Source organism: Pinus tabuliformis, chromosome X (genome assembly GCF_031772625.1).
Source record: "Pinus tabuliformis cultivar Carrire ecotype Pingquan chromosome X, CPIR1, whole genome shotgun sequence".
Taxonomy (NCBI): domain Eukaryota; kingdom Viridiplantae; phylum Streptophyta; class Pinopsida; order Pinales; family Pinaceae; genus Pinus; species Pinus tabuliformis.
In genome coordinates, this window is record NC_142308.1 from 1,741,054,045 (window position 1) to 1,741,070,302 (window position 16,258).

General features: G+C 42.8%; 1 protein-coding gene across 1 annotated transcript; it reads right to left on the reverse strand.

The window, feature by feature from the left end:
* Window positions 1–7,134: 7,134 nt before the first annotated feature.
* Window positions 7,135–11,415, reverse strand: LOC149146755 (uncharacterized). The gene is made up of 2 exons (XM_089452852.1): window positions 10,549–11,415; window positions 7,135–10,275 (listed from the first exon to the last, which is right to left on the reverse strand). Exons 1-2 carry the CDS (start codon window positions 11,413–11,415, stop codon window positions 7,135–7,137), a joined length of 4,008 nt encoding a protein of 1,335 aa, XP_089308978.1.
* Between the last annotated feature and the right edge of the window lie 4,843 nt (window positions 11,416–16,258).

Sequence of the window (16,258 nt, forward strand, 5' to 3'; positions counted from 1 at the left end):
GAGGAATATCTCTCACAAGAATGTAAGTAATATTATGTACATCACAACAAAGGACATGTGGCACATGTTCAGCAGCCATAAGCGTGGTACCATGGACACAATTGATCATAATCATGGAAATACAATTGGAAACCTAATGGGGATTAATTATGTCACAAACCAAGGAATTATGGAGGCACCACTGGGGATCATGAACCATCACATGGCACCTTCGCTCATAAATACAAGGATCAATGTAGGGGTTTTAACCTGCCATACCTATCTCGTAGAACTAAGTCCTGTGCACACCCTCTAGTTTTCAGAAGCCTGTTTAATTCTTGTCGATATCTACAACAACACTATGAAGAACAAAGTGAGTTGAAATGCTTCAGCTACTAGGGAGCTGAAAAAAGCTCGGGAGGCTTATGAGACCTCTGTCTCTGTAAGGGGTAAAGAGAAAATTGAAGAAATTGAAACTAAGGTTAATGAAGCCCAGGAGGGGCTATATGTTAATACCATCAGGGAGGAAACTGATTGGCTCTTGGAACTGGGTACTCCTGCATCTAGAGCCACTCAAATTTTACAAATTTAGAGTGAAGCTTGGTGCATGAAAACCATGCTAGCCAAAGCTCTTAGTTTGTAGGGAGCTGCCCTGAAAGATGCTTACTATGCTACTTCTCTCGCCTCAGCCAAGAATTCTGCAACGCTAGATTCATTGGAAGTCAATATGAAATCTCTTATGGAGGAACTCTTGATGCTTTCCAAGAATCTAGGAGCTTTCACCCGAATCTTTAAGCTCTCTATTCATGATCTGAAAGTCACTCGTGGGTGATCTCAGTTAAATAATTAATGAATGAAGATATTACATACTCATGTGCTGGTGTGTGTTTATGTTGTCTTAGGCAACGAATCAATGAGATTGTGAAATACACAGACACTGGAAAATGGAAAATAGTAAGAGAACACAATAAGCAAATACAAGAACACAATACATTAATAAGGAGTTAACCCTATTCTCCAGGGCTACGTCTCTGGTCCAAGTTTCAGTGGTGGCCTTCATTTATTGTGTCTTTAAAGAAGATATTTACAATGAGGAGCTCAACTTGAGTCTCCTAAAACAGAGGATGCTTAGTAGGGTGGTTCTTGGATTCCCTAAGCCACTTGAGTGTATAGACTCTTCCCTTACCAAGTCTCAACCTCTCTGGCATTTAATGGGAGGAACCCAATGTGGTACTCAATTCTTGACAGATCCTCACAGGGATTGCTTGAACCTCTCAACCCTTCTGTCTGCTCGATGCTGCCTTACGCTGCAGGTCAACTCAGCTCTCTATTTTTACGCCTCTTGCTTCATTGTCTCTTTTCTGGCTCTTCCTCATTCTGTCTCTGTCTGTTCATGGCTTAAAGCCAATTTGTCCTTGACCGTTCGCTTCCTCTTCCACCCCTTCAAATCACCTACTACTGTTCACTTGGAGTTCCCTGCCTCTGTGTTATCACCAATGTCTCACAGTGAAGTGGCCACTTCTCTTCTCATGAACTATGTCAGCTCTTCCTCAACGGTTCAATATTTCGGTTACATTGTGAAATGATTCATCCACCAACTCAGTGGTCAAATCGGACTTCAGACTTTTATATGCCATGGCTTAATTCCCCCATCGCATCCAGTTTTCCATTGGCCGCAATCTCTACTGCCAGATCTGGAGCCCCCAGATCCTATGGTGTTCACTCTTTTCGCGCGGTTGACTTGCTTGACCGTTAGCTTGTGATGAGAGGTGGTTTTCTCTCCCATCCGCCGGACACACGTCATGCGATGAATGGAATCACTAACTTTCTACCAAATTTTCTTACCGCCCAAGGATGCCTCCGATATTCCACCGGTTTTGGATTGCGGGACCTGCCTTTCACCTTAGTGCCTTCCCTATGGTTTCCCAGCTTCCCATGCAACCGAGCGCTTCAAGGCTTTTCCTTCTTGAGGGGTTTTGCCCACTAATCGTGCATCAAAACAAACCTCTATTTTCTGCTTCGAGATTCCTAACTGCCAGTTTGCCTCCTGCGTGATATCCATGGGCCTCGGTGAGTGCGCTTTAACCAAGGTCCTCGTCGTTCCTTGCTGGCTACAAACTGCCACTATCCAGAGGTCTTCCTGATAGCTCTTTGTTCACAAATTTTTGAAGTTTGTCCTAGCTTGATACAATCATAGGACTTTGATAATTTCCATCTATCAATTCAGATCACAGCCTTCCCACTAAAAAAGCTTTGGACCACCAAAAGTTGGTTTTCAAGCATCGACTAAGTGAGGGTACAATTGTCTCACTTGTCCAATCTCAATCCACTTTTCACTGCTTGGCTTTGAACCCTTGAACCCAATTCTGAGGTACTCAACATCTCCCATACATGTCATCCTCACCTTCATGTCTATAACTATGTCTTCCTACAATTCATTAAGATATTCAGGTAACAGGTCATCAATAGAAGGCAATTGACTCTACTCTTTGGGATCCTCAATTAGTGAAGGTTCAAACAATCTCAAGCAATCTGCATTCACGATTGAGTAGATGTGCATTTAAGCTGGTAGATCGAGGCAAAAAGCATTCTCACTAATCTTCTCAGGTATCTTGAAAGGTCCATACCTGATAGGTTTTAGCATTTTACCTTCACCTTGCATCTTGTCCTTGCTGATATACAGCCAGACTTGGTCACCATCTTGGAAACTATGCTCCATCTGATGCTTGTCATGCCTTGCCGTATATTTGGCTTGGCTCTTTTCCAACTGTTGTTGTACTGCCTGGTGGATCTCTTGGATCTGTTCAATGAACCCAGTTTCCCTGTCCACATCATTGTGTCCCTCAACTATGGTGTCTTTACCAAAGAAAAAATCCAAAGGAGACCTTGGGGTGAACCCAAAACAAGTCTCAAAAGGAGATCTCTGTGTAGAAGAATGTTTTGCTCTATTGTAAGCATGCTGCACATAACATAAATGTTGCTGCAATATCCCTTGAGCAACTAGATCATTTCCCTGTTGACTACTTCGGTCTGGCCATCAGTTTGTGGATGGAAAGTTGTGCTTTTCTTTAGTTTGGTGTCCATCATTTCCCACAAACTTGACCAAAAATTCCCCACAAATTGGGTGTCTCGATCAGATACAATGGAAGTGGGTAATCCAAAATGAACCCATACATGTTGAAAGAATAGGTTTGCAGATTGTTCAGCTATAATCTATTTATTACAAAGTATCAAAATACACATTTTGCTGAACCTATCCACAACAACATACAGATAATCATGACCTTTCCTAGATTTAGGCAGTCTTCCAACAAAATCCATGGAAATACTTTCCCAAGGGCGAGAAGGAACTAGTAATGGAGTGTGCAAGCCTAGCTTTCTGTTGCTCGGCTTGCTTTTAGCACACATAGTACACCCTCTTACATATCTAGAAACTATCTTGTTCATTTTTAGCCAATAACAAAATCTTTGCAGCTGTGCAACTGTTTTACTACCCAAAAGTGACATGATATTAGAGAAGTGTGTGCTTCTTGAATTACCTTTACTCTTTCAGTTTGTGGAATGCATAACTTCCCACAATGATATAAGAGTGAGTCCTTTACATGATAATCTAATTCTTCTAAGCATTTTCCTTGACTTAAAGTTGCATATACATCATTAAAGTCTATATCTTGAGTATATTGTTCAATGTAACTCTCATGTAACACAAAATTATGCTTAAGTATAGTAGATGCATTTATAACGGGTCTAGGTAACATATCCGCAACTTTATTGTGTATGCCCTTTTTATATCTAATGACTAAATGAAACTGTTGTAGAAAACCCATCCATCTATAGTGTCTTGATTATTGCAACTTAGTTTGGGAGTGTAGATATTGAAGTGGTTGATGATCATTATGTATTACTGTCTCTTTCCCCATTAAGTAATGTTTCCACCTTTTCTAACTCTATACTAATGCATACAATTCTTTATCATATGTAAGGTAGTTAACTACTTGTTGTGTTGTACAACAACCCACCATTTCTAAAAATATTTACATAAATTTTTTTAAGAAATGGGTCCACCAAAAAAAAATGGTATTAATCCATCATAAGAAAAAATCATTATTTAAAGGCCCAATGTAAATGAATCATTTTATAAAGCCTTTTAAATAAAAATAAAGTGTTCCTTTAGTAAATATTATAAAACCATTCTATATTGCGATAAAACGATCAGAGATCGCATGTCGCAATATCAAAGGAAACACACACAAAAGTGAAACCTCACCCAATTCTTTAATCCGAAAAGGTAATCACAATCGGTAAAATAGGAAGCATATGCCAAAGGTATAATAAAACAAAGCCCCTCAATGATAAAGGAACATATGAAAATGCCTACTCAAAACTCCCAATGCGATAAAGCAAGTCACAATCGGCAATCGGTGGAGTCACATGACAAAGCAATAAAGCTCAAGCCAAGTCTAGACTATGATCTATTAATTACGAGCGCATCCCAAAATGTAAAAATACATTTAAAAAGTTTGCATGCATTATATCACCTTTCGGTAATCAGAGATATTTATAGCAAGTGCTAAAGCCCTTCCCTTCGACACTCTCGATCACTGATTTACGATTTATCGCCGATCCCCGATCAATGAAATCTAAAGCACACTTGAAATAATCACTCAGCATATGAGCAACGTGATGCGCATTTATGATGTTATTTACCACGATTGACAGTTTAAACGACTATTCAATAATTTAGTTAATGGTAGATTTTTTAAAAAGATTTTATCCGTGGTAATCCTTAACTATATTTCATTTATCATATGCCAATCGACGTAATTCTATTCATTGTCAGATTGGCATGTAGCAACACTTTCTTTGTATCATGGTTTGCAACTGTTTGTGCAGAATTCCTCCAAAACCAGAAATCTGGAGAAAGTGGGAAAGAAATCAAAGAAGTCTACAACAACAGCTCCTATAGTCAAAAATCCAGGACCAAGTGAAAAAGGATTAATCTCAGATACGACATGTCTTGGTTTTGGAAACACTAACTGGGAGAGCATTTATAATCTGATAGAAGCAAAGGGGCCCGAAGAATTATCAGAGGAAGCCACAACTAATTCAACTAATAAATTAGAAGGAACTCTTAAAGAATTGGCTTGTTCTTATCTTCACAGGATAGCAGTGCGAGCTAAAATCCTGCCATACACTAATGTGGTAAGATGGGTGGTAGAGAAGATTCCAGTTTCGAAGAGAACCTTTTGCACAGCTAATGGGAGGATATTCGGCTCATTTCAGCGTGAGGATCTTAGGAAAATGTATCACTTACCTCGATTGAGAAGCGTACAACAAGGTGTTCCTAGAAACATTTGCAAAGGAAAATGACTCAGAGTCAGCCCCGATAAAGCAGGGGAGGCATTTTCCGGAAAAGCACAAGCACGAGTCATTGGGTAAGTACTCTGTTGACTCATTGGCTTCCCCTTACTGCTATGCTGGAGCTATCATGTGTAGGATGTGGGGAATACATGATTCTGCTAAATTCACTATAGAAATGGTCCCTCTAATGGAAGCTGAAATCAATGGTTATGTGATGGATTGGGCAAATATTTTGTCCGATACACTAGCCACAACAATTATAGAGTATAGAACAAATGCACATCAGACTACTAGGACAATTCCCCAATTCTATTACACTGCATACATTTTTTTTTTTTTATCGGTAAAAGACTATCTAGACTATTATATTATATTTACATGTAAACTTTACAAACAGTGAGACAGGCTTTCCAGGGCCAGCAGTTGCACCTTGGATAGCTTAGCTTTGAAACAAAAAGCTCCCACGCAGGGGCAGCACCTACAGAACTTCCAAAATCACCTACAAGACTAACAGAGTCCCTCCAAAATCTAATCGCTGCTGGAGGCCCAAAAGACATGAGTAGCAGCGTGCTAAGGGGCCTCATTGCGCTTAACAGACCCATGACTGCCCACGCAGGGGCTTTCAACAGAAACTGACTGTGTGCCATGGACCGGCAAGAACCAAACAGTGTTGAAAATTGACAATAGACCCGACAAACATAAACCAGACAGACATAAGTATAAACTGCCAGCCAACAAACATAGTGATATCCGGAACCGACATACCCGCAGAAGCTTTAATCCTGGATTCGGGCTGAGAGAGGAGGGCGTGTGTTGAGTCGTGCTTCAGAGTCCTGGTCCTCGCAGAGACTTTTGTCTTCCACAATGTAGCACCACCCCTGCCCCTCAGGGACTCCTTCCCACATCGCCTTCCATTTGTCCTCAGCAATGCCCTGAGGTGCCGGCCCCATTGGATTTGAGGTGCCTTGCATAATCTCCTTCCCCGAAATGCCTGCCTCAATCGGGGGCAACACAGCAGGGCTATCCTCACCAGAGCCTCCTGGAGGCTTCTCCAACGTACCCAGAGGATTTTCAGCTTCATTTCCTTCAGGGATTTTGGTGAAAAGAACTGAAATGTGGGCGTTGACTCCTGCATTGTCTGCTGAGCTGCCCAGAGTGAACACCACGGAGCCGAATGCCGGAAGCACTGGCCCTCCCTCGCTAGAGCTACCAACCTCCAAGAATTGCCCGGCTGGGAGTTGTGTGGCTCTTGCCCGCCTATGACAGTAGCAACAACAACAATGATGGTGTTCATCTGCTGCAGGGGGTCGAGAGGAAGATCCTCTCCATGGTCCCCGTCTGCTAGGCTGTCGCTCCCGTAATTTGGCCATGTCTTCTTCGCTGCCACCCTCAAATACCTGAGAGAATAGGTGAGAATAGGCACAGTGCAGATTTCGCCCCAATCCCCACACTGGTGCGACGAATTCTGAGCGACTTCCTCCTGCGAGAGAGTTAACACTTCTCGCTTCCAGTTGTTCCAGAAATCTCTCGAATTGCACCCCCTTCCTACAGCAGCAGCTTGAATTGCAGCAGCAAGAGGCTTCAACATCCACCGACCCGAAATTTCTCTGCTCTCGCACCCTTCGAACCTCGACATGCCAATGAACCTGCGTCGTCGCTCCGGTCCATTGATATTGTACTCCATTCCTTCGTTGCAGGCGTGCATTAACTTCCTTCTGCGCCACCATCGAAAACCTCTGCCTAACATTGAATGCCCATCGCTTCGATGCTGAGCCATTATACCTTGACGGCGTTCTACCATGGAGTCGTAAGGTTAACACGGGGCGGCACATGCTGGGCATGTGGCACACCCCCCCTTGACGTATCATCACCCGCATCCGGGGATTCAATGTCTCTGTGGAGGAGACTCTCACAATCCTGTTTCTGTTGATTGCTTAGGATGATGTCCAGGCTGCCTTCTAGGAAGGGCTGGTCACAATCTACCCCAATATTTGCCAGGAGATCAGCAATCTTATTACCCTCTCTTTTAGTGTGATGGAAGGAAAGGGCACTGTGATTGCGCAGTTCGTAAGCAATGCTGCTTAGCCTGGCCTCTAGTCTCCAGCTGTCAGCTACCTTCCTGGCTTGAGAGCCATTCTGAATGCGTGTTGCCATGTTTATGAGGATTTGAGAATCGCCTTCCACAATCAGCAGTTGAAGATTGAGGCGTCTTGCTACAAGGATCCCTTGCCACATCCCTTCCAACTCCGCTGAATTGTTGGTATCCCATCCTATATTGCCGAAGTAGATCTGCAGGAGGGAGCCTTTGTGATTCCTTATAATGCCTCCAAATCCTGCTGGCCCAGGGTTGCCTTTAGAGGCTCCATCAAAATTGAGTTTGTATGAGTTGATGGGTGGGGCGGCCCAGCCACTAACCTCCTTGCCTTTGCGGTTCGCTATCTGATGCATGATGGGCTCTTGTAGCAGCTGCAGCTTCCAGTTGTCTAGGATGTTTTTCTCGTTGTCTGCAGTGGGGAGATCCTCTTTAGTCCATGTTCTCAGAAGCATGGTTTCTTGGAGGTTGCTGTGCATTCTGTTCCAAATATCCTCAATGGTCGTACTTTGATTTTTGAATATGCGCCTATTCCTTTCCTTCCAGATATTCCATAGTAGAGTACCTGGGATAATATTCCACAGGTGATTGAGAATCTCACAGTTATAAGGTCTTTTCGGCCATTGACGGATGGTGTCTATGATGCCGTCAGCTTCTCTGCATCGCCTTTGACATCTGAATCCTACCTTTTCCCATAACTGATTGGCGATTGAGCAAGTATCCAGAAGATGCTGCAAGGTTTCCTCGTTTTGAAAGCAGTTGTGGCATATGGAAGGTCCTTGAAAATTGCGTTTCCTTAGCTTATCCCAGGTGAGAATTTTCTTGTGCCCAACCATCCAGAGGAAATGAGATATTTTGGGCCAGGCTTTGAAGCTCCATATTCTTTCCCATAGAGGATCCGGCCTGGTGGGGAAGTCGCCTAACAGATTATAGGCTTCGGAGGTGGAGTATGAGCCTTTAGGTAGGTAGCCCCATCTAAGTATGTCCTCGTTGTTTTCATACCTGATTCTTCTTTTCTTTAACTCGTTTTCCAGTGCTGCTACCTCCTGGAGGCTAGTGATATTGGTTATTTGATTGCTCGGTTGCCATTTTCTAAATCCATTCACCACTTCCTGTGCCCAGAATTGATGCACAGTGGCCTGCTGCTGCTCCTGGCTGCTTGGAATGATCATTGCAGGAAGAGCACTTGAGAGTTTAGGCATCTGGTTCCAAGCATCATTCCAAAATCTAGCACTGTGACCATTCCGTATTTCCCAAAAGCTGTGTTTCTGAACGAGCTGATGATGCTGTTTGGCGGCGTTCCAAATAAGTGACCCATTGGTAGTGGGCTTGAATCTTATGAGCTCTGCTTGAGGCATGTTGTTGGTGTATTTGGCGGTCCATATTTTGGCCCATAACTTGTCTGGACTAGTCACCCATTGCCACCATATTTTGGCCGTCATGATGGTGTTGCTGTACTCAGGATCTCGAAGACCAATGCCGCCTTTGTTTTTGGGCTTACAGACAGTGTCCCATTTAACCAGTGCCCATTTGCGATTGGTAGCAGAACTTCCCCAGAGAAAGTCGCGCTGCAGATTTCTCAATCTTTTTAAGACCCACTTTGGTGCAGCAAGGATGGAGAAAAGATAGAGAGGCATGGCTTGAAGGATGGACTTGATAAGCACAACCCGGCTGGCAAGATTGAGGGAACGATTGGTCCATAAGTTGAGCTTGGATTCGAGCTTCTCCAGGAGAGCTCGCCATGCTGGCTGCTTTATGGCCGAGTCAGTGAGGGGAGCACCCAGGTACGTGGATGGGAGAGAAGTGGATTGGAAACCAAGGATACGGGAGACGGCGAGTTTAACAGATGGAGGGGTATGGAAGAAGAAGATTTGAGATTTGGAGCTATTGACATGGGTACCTGAGGCTTTTGAGAAATCGTTGAGCAGGGATTTCAAACAAGAGGCTTCCTGAGCTGAAGGATAGCCATAGAGCATGGTGTCATCAACAAATTGCTGATGAGAGGAAGCCGGGGTGTTGTGAATAGAGATTCCTCTAAGCTGATTAGAGTGGAGGGCTTGCTTGATGTGCCTGCCAAGTCCTTCCGCCATAATCACAAATAGGAATGGGGATAGGGGGTCCCCTTGTCTGATGCCCCTGGAGGGTTTGAAAGGACGGGAGGGCAAACCGTTGACGAGGATGGAGAAATGGGAGGATGAAATAAGGCTCATGATCCATCTTACCCAAGTATCACAAAATCCAAAAGCTTTCAACATATGTTGAATGTAAGACCAGCTGAGCTTGTCGAAAGCCTTGGAGAGGTCGATTTTAAGTAACATACCAGCTTGGTTGGATTGCTTGAGCGAATGAATGATTTCATGAGTGAGGATAATACCGTCCATAATCTGTCTGCCCTCAACATATCCTGACTGCTCCGGAGAGATGAGCATAGGTAGAAGAGGTTTAAGCCTGTTTGCTATGACTTTGGATATGACTTTGTAAAGGACATTACAGAGAGCAATGGGCCTGAATTTATCAGGGGTGATGGAGTTTTCCTCTTTGGGGATGAGAGTAATAAAAGTGGAGTTAAGGGAGGGGAGCAGCCAGCGAAGGGCCCTAGATTCCTCAACTATTTGCCAAACCTCCACTTTAATCAGGTCCCAGAAAGCATGAAAGAATGTAGTTGTGAAACCATCAGGGCCAGGGGCTTTACCTTCTTTGAGCTGCGCCATTGCTTCGTCTACCTCGTGGATGAGAATTGGGCTCATGAGCAACTCGTTGTGTTCCTCTATAACCAGCCTAGGAATGTTGCTGGTAATTTTCTCAATCGCCCGCTTCCGATCCACCTTCTGCTCTTGGTGTACCTGCTGGAAGTGATTGATGAGGATTTCCTCTATCTTCTCATGCTCTTCTTCTTTGGTCCCCTCTTGGCTTTGGATGAAAGGAATTTTATTGTGCATTCTTCTTTGCACTGTAGTATTGTGAAAGAACTTAGTGTTGCGTTCCCCTTCTTTTAGCCACCTGATCCTTGATTTTTGCCTCCAGTAAATTTCTTCCTGCTTCCTTCTTTCTTCGAGCTGATTGTAGATGTGCTTCTCTTTGTCCAAGGTTGCCTCCGTGTGCCCTGTGTTAATTACTGTCTGGTGTAGATCCTTGAGCTCCTGATTAAGCTCCTGTTGTGCTTCAAAAATATTCCCAAAGGTCTCCCGATTCCAGCGTTTGAGGTGGCCTTTTAGGAATCGCAGTTTCTGTTGTAGTTGGTACATCCTTGTGCCTTCTGGTGGGACAAAGGAAGCCCATATGGTTCTGACGAAGTCCTTGAATGCTGGATGCGTTAACCAAAAACCTTCAAATCGAAATGGTTTTTTGGTTCTGTCCCCTGGTCGCTGCCAATGCAGAGCTATCGGCCAGTGATCCGAGCCAGAGTGGGCCAAAATCTCCGCAGTGAAATCGCCACCTAGATGTACCGCATTATCCGAGATCAAAAAGCGGTCGAGTTTGGAGGCGATCTGGTGCTTGCCCCCTCTGTGATTGCTCCAAGTGAAGGTTCCATTGCAGAAAGGCATGTCTATGAGTGAGGCGTTTTGGATGAAGTCCTTGAAGTGTTCTACTTCAAGTTCCAGTCTGGATCTTCCTCCGATTTTGTCCTCGATTTTGGTTATCATATTGAAATCCCCTGCGACTATCCAAAGCGGATGCTGCCTGTTAGTGCTCAGCGCTTCAATGGTGTCGAGGAGCGCTTTTTTACTGCCACCTTCCTGCGGAAAGTAGACGTTGGATAAGTTCCCATGAACATTGGTGCCCAGAATGTGAAAGGCAGCTTGAATGAGGTGATGGGAGGCGTGGAAGTCAGTCAGCGATATTGCCTGAGTGTTCCAGGCGATGGCCAGCCCTCCCGAGGCTCCCGTTGCATCCACGGCCACTGAACGGCAACCTGGCCAGGCCTTTGAAAGTATTCGACCCAGCGTAAGACTATTGCATTTGGTTTCTTGGAAGAAACACATTTGCGGTTTTTCCAACTTGATCATGTTTTTTAGCATCCTAGATTTTGCGGGGCTGTTGAGCCCTCTTAGATTCCAGGAGATAAGCTTCATGGATAACTGATTTCGGTAGGGCTGAAGTACTTCGTGAGCTTCGCGTATCTACCTGATTCCACTAGGAGTTTGCCTATCTCCATTTTTTGCTGAAGATCTGTCTTTCTCCCTCTTTTTTTGGAGTCCTTTGGACGCAGATTGCTGTCCCAGGCACTGCCAGGTTGAATGCCTAGTTGATGTTGGTGGAAGGCTCTGGATATGACCTCTTCCAACTTTTCTAAATCAGTCTCGGAGATGGAGTCATACGCCTCTTTCCTACAAGCTAGCTCCAGTTCAATGATGTCCAGACCGTGGAGATCTATGCTTTCAGGTTCTACCTCCATTATTTGAGCTTGACTTGTGTCTTCTTGAGCGATCTCTGAGTTCTTCAGGGGAGTCGACTTCCCATCCACCTCCTTTTCCTTGGGGATCTCCTCTGGATCTTTCTGGTGCCTGCTTAGGATGGTCGGGATTAGAATGGGGGTTTTTGATTTGGGAGGGGGGCTGGATGGGGAGGGGTGGGTGGAAGAGGATGGGCGGGCAGGGATGTTATTATTGTCCAAGGGTTGATCTTCTGGGAAATCGCTAAGAGACTCAAAGCTGTTCTTGGAAGCAGGGTTTTGGGTATTGGATGGCTGAGGTTTGGAGGCATTCGGAGGCTTTTTATGCGCGCGCTTTCTATTTGAGACCTGGGTGAAGCCATCCTGAGATGGGGAATCAGAAGATTCAGGAGGGCTAGCTTTTGCATTGAGTGGACAGTCCCGAAACAGATGCCCTAGTGCATGGCATCTTCTGCACCTGAACGACACATGTTCATAGTCCAGGGGCTGGGTCCACTCCTCGTCGCGATGGGCGAGGGTTATTGATTCAGGAAGAGCTTCATTTAGACGAATAAAAACACAAATCCTTGCATAGGAAATATACTTACGGGTCTTTGTTTCCTCAGATGCCCTGATATATTGTCCCACTCCATTACCTATGCGCTTTAGACTGTCTTCTTCCCAGTATTCATCGGGGAGAGAGTATAATCTGATCCAGACCGGTGCCCAGGTGAGATCTTCCTTGTCAGGGTTAAATCTGGGTTTCCAGTTTGTGATATAGAGGCCTGCCGAGTTGAAGAAATACGGACCCCCTCCTAGGATCCTGTATTTATCTTCTAGGCAATAAAAGATGGCGGTGAAGAAGCCCTTCGGCCCTAGCTGGAGAGAGACGTCTCCCTTAGGCTTCCATTTTGCTGCAATCCATCCATTTAGGGCTCGTTCGGTTGGCCAAAACCCTATAAATTTACCAATGATCGCATGATCTGTCATGAACTCAATCCTGCTGTCAATCTTATCTCCAGGCAGTTCTATGCGCGGCCTAACCTTGGCTACCGGTCGGCAGGTAGAGGAGGTGACCTGCGGTTCATTCGCCTGAGTCTCTTGTGCTTCTGGCTGATCATTGTCGTTTTCCTGTTGCTTCTTCCCTTTGCTAAGTATATCCGGATCCACTGATCCAAATATGACTTCAGGTCCCATGCTATGCCGTGAGGGGGAGGGCTTTGACGCCCCCCCCTGGGGTTGAACCATTGTCGTTCGCTGTTCCCCTACAGCACTGTCACGCTGCAGCGAATTTTGATCAGAGCCTGAGCCCGATCCGCCGTGCAGAATGCGCCGTCGAGGGTTTCGTCCTTCGAACCCTAGCTCAATCGCTCCCGTCCCACTCTCCCAATCAGGTCTATTACACTGCATACATTATGGATACTATTTGTTTCAATTCTGAATTTCCGTTACTCGGATGGAGATGGAATCCCCAGACCCTAATCCAATCCATATTTATCATCAACAGTTATGGAAGGCTAACTACAAAAATCATCTGTATAAAATTTGCAATGGTTTTATTTTACCTGTATATTATTTTATTTTTAATAAGCTTGCTCCCAAGACATCCCAGGAAGCAGAAACAAACTTGACAGTGGTAGGTAGTTGGCTCGGAGAGGAAAAATTTACCTATATAAGGCTTTTTGGTAGCCTTAATAAACCCCATGTTCTCCCCCTGTATGTGCCTGATAAATTGTTAGCTCGGGAATTGGCTTATAAAATAACAGTGGAAGGGACATCTAGAACCCTTAAGGATTAAAAGAAACACATGTGGCCAATCTTCCCTTTACGATGCAACATTTTCACTCTTCATGATTACAAGCATGCAAAGAAGGAGACAAAAAAGATGCTAATGCTGAATCTTCCCACAATTCCTAGTAGGCAATATGATCCAAGACAGGTTGCTTACAATGTCACATCTCAAGCCAAACTTGCTAAATTTGATCATGAAGTAGATGACTTCGATGATTTATTTTCCTCAACTGAATCATTATTTCAAGTTAAAGGATTGGCTAGAATCAGGTATCAAGATGAAGGGCTAGATACGTTTAATAGGCTTAGAGAGCAGAGGTTGCAAACTCTGCCTCTAGACCTATTGGCTATAATCCCTATAGTTCAGCTATACAGTAAAACTGAACAAACATCTACTGATAAGACTCCTGATGTAGAAAAGATATCTGAGAAAGAAAAAACGCCAAATTAGAAACAGGAACAGGGAAAAGGTAGTGAACTCATTAATACATACATTCATATTGATCACAATCTACTCAAAGAATGGCAATAGTTTGACTCAATCATAAGCAATATTGAAATCCTATAGGGATTTAGCACACCTGAAGTAACAATTGGTCAAAAGATAGCAACTAATACGGTTCCGACTGAAGGAACCAACGGCCCACCCATGACTCAAAAGGATATAGAGATGATTCTAGAAAATCCATTTGATGAAATCGTTCTACATGTAGAAGAAATTCCACCTTTGGATGTCTTCTACAACCCTAAGCATAGGGTTGTAATAAAGAGACAAAGGAAAAAGAGAAAACTTGATCAATCTTCTCTTTTGCCTACATAGATGGAAATAACTAATGTGGTATGGAGAGAGGAGGTCAACCCTTCTGAAGAACTTACTAAACTCTCTTAGTATGCTGGGGCATACACAATAGCTGCTATAGACAAGGCACCGAAAGTCAGCAATTTGCTTAAAAGAAAAGGACCAAACAATTGTTTCACTGGAGACACAGGTACATGAAAAACAACATAGGATAGAACAGTTAGAACAATAGTTGGCAGCACAACATCAGTCAAATAGCCAATTAAATGAGCAATTGCTCAAAGAGAAACAAAGAATAGATCAACATGCAATTTAGAGGCAAAATGAACTATCTCAAGCACTGAACAAGCTGAAGACAATGAATAAACAATTGAGCAAAACAAAAGATGAACAAATTGCTCAACTGTCACTACAAATAGAGAGGTTCAAAGGATTTCCTCAAGTAGGAGAATTCAAATCGGAAGCTCTCCAGATTAATAAGGAATTATCTAATCAATTGAACTTGCTGTGTCATAATATCTCTCTTGCTCTACCCCTATGTGAAATTTCCTCATCTATGATTGATAAGTCAGTTGATGTAAGACAGAAATTGGAGCACACAGATGAAACACTAATAGAGTTTCTCTTTGGCAAGAAACCAAGGAAATCACATAAGGAAATCCTGTTCCTAGAATGGAAATCTCAACTAATAAAGGCGGAGAGAGTGACTTCAAGATGCAGATCGGTGACTAATAATGTGATTGAATTAATTAATGGTACTATTTATTTGTCAAATTTAATTTCAGAATGCACTCGAGCGAAACAACCATCATCAAAAGCATTGGAACAAACATGGAATCAGGAACTAGAAAAAGAGGGAGAGATTGATCGTGGGCATTCAAACTTTAACATGGGACACCTTTTGGTTCTTCCTTGTTAAACCACATAGTCAAAAGACAACGATGAAATTTCTAACCGATGCAATCGGTTGCATGATTCCTGAAATTATTGATGCCACATATACTACCCAACTACATTCACGTATGAGTCACCCTCCAGAACTGCAACCGATGCTCACCATATGCCAGCTCAAGCTAAAGGATAGTCAAATGAAACAATGAACCATTCTTACAAACTGCAAGCATGTTTATTTCAGGGATATTTTCATATATTTATGATTTGGTTATACCAGCTCACAACATTTTTATTTCATATTTAGTTAGTTTAGAAAGTATTTATAGTCCTTTCATGTTCTTAGAATGGGTCCTAAAAATTTTGTATTAAGACATGGATCGGGATTTGCACTACTGTTTTTCCAATATATATATATATATATATATATATATATATATATATATATATATATATATATATATATATATATTTGTGAAAAACTGGACCTGAATTTTGAATTTTAATGAAGAGTACTTTTATGGGATATTCACTATTTCTTTTTGTAAGAGTATTTCCAAGTTGGAAGGCGTAATCTGAATGTGATTGATACCAGAGGGGATTCAAATTACATATGGTACTACTATCTATGTCTTTGCTTCATTCCTTTATATGAATCAACATTTATTCATTTTGCTATCATTGATATATGTATGTGATTTCATAACAATCTTTTGGCTTATCACTATTGAATGTTTAAGGGTTGTTACTTTTTCATTCATATTTATGTCAATGGTATATAAAGAATAGTGTAATAATGTTTTAATTATTACTTTTCTCAACTACTTGAACAAATTAATTATCATATGAATGAATATTTTTGTTTAAAAATAGAGTCATCTACTGCCTACTTTTCAATAAGAACCATTAAGAATTGCACTAAAACAGAGATTTCTCGGGATAGATTAGTTATTTATATTGTTGCATTTTAGAA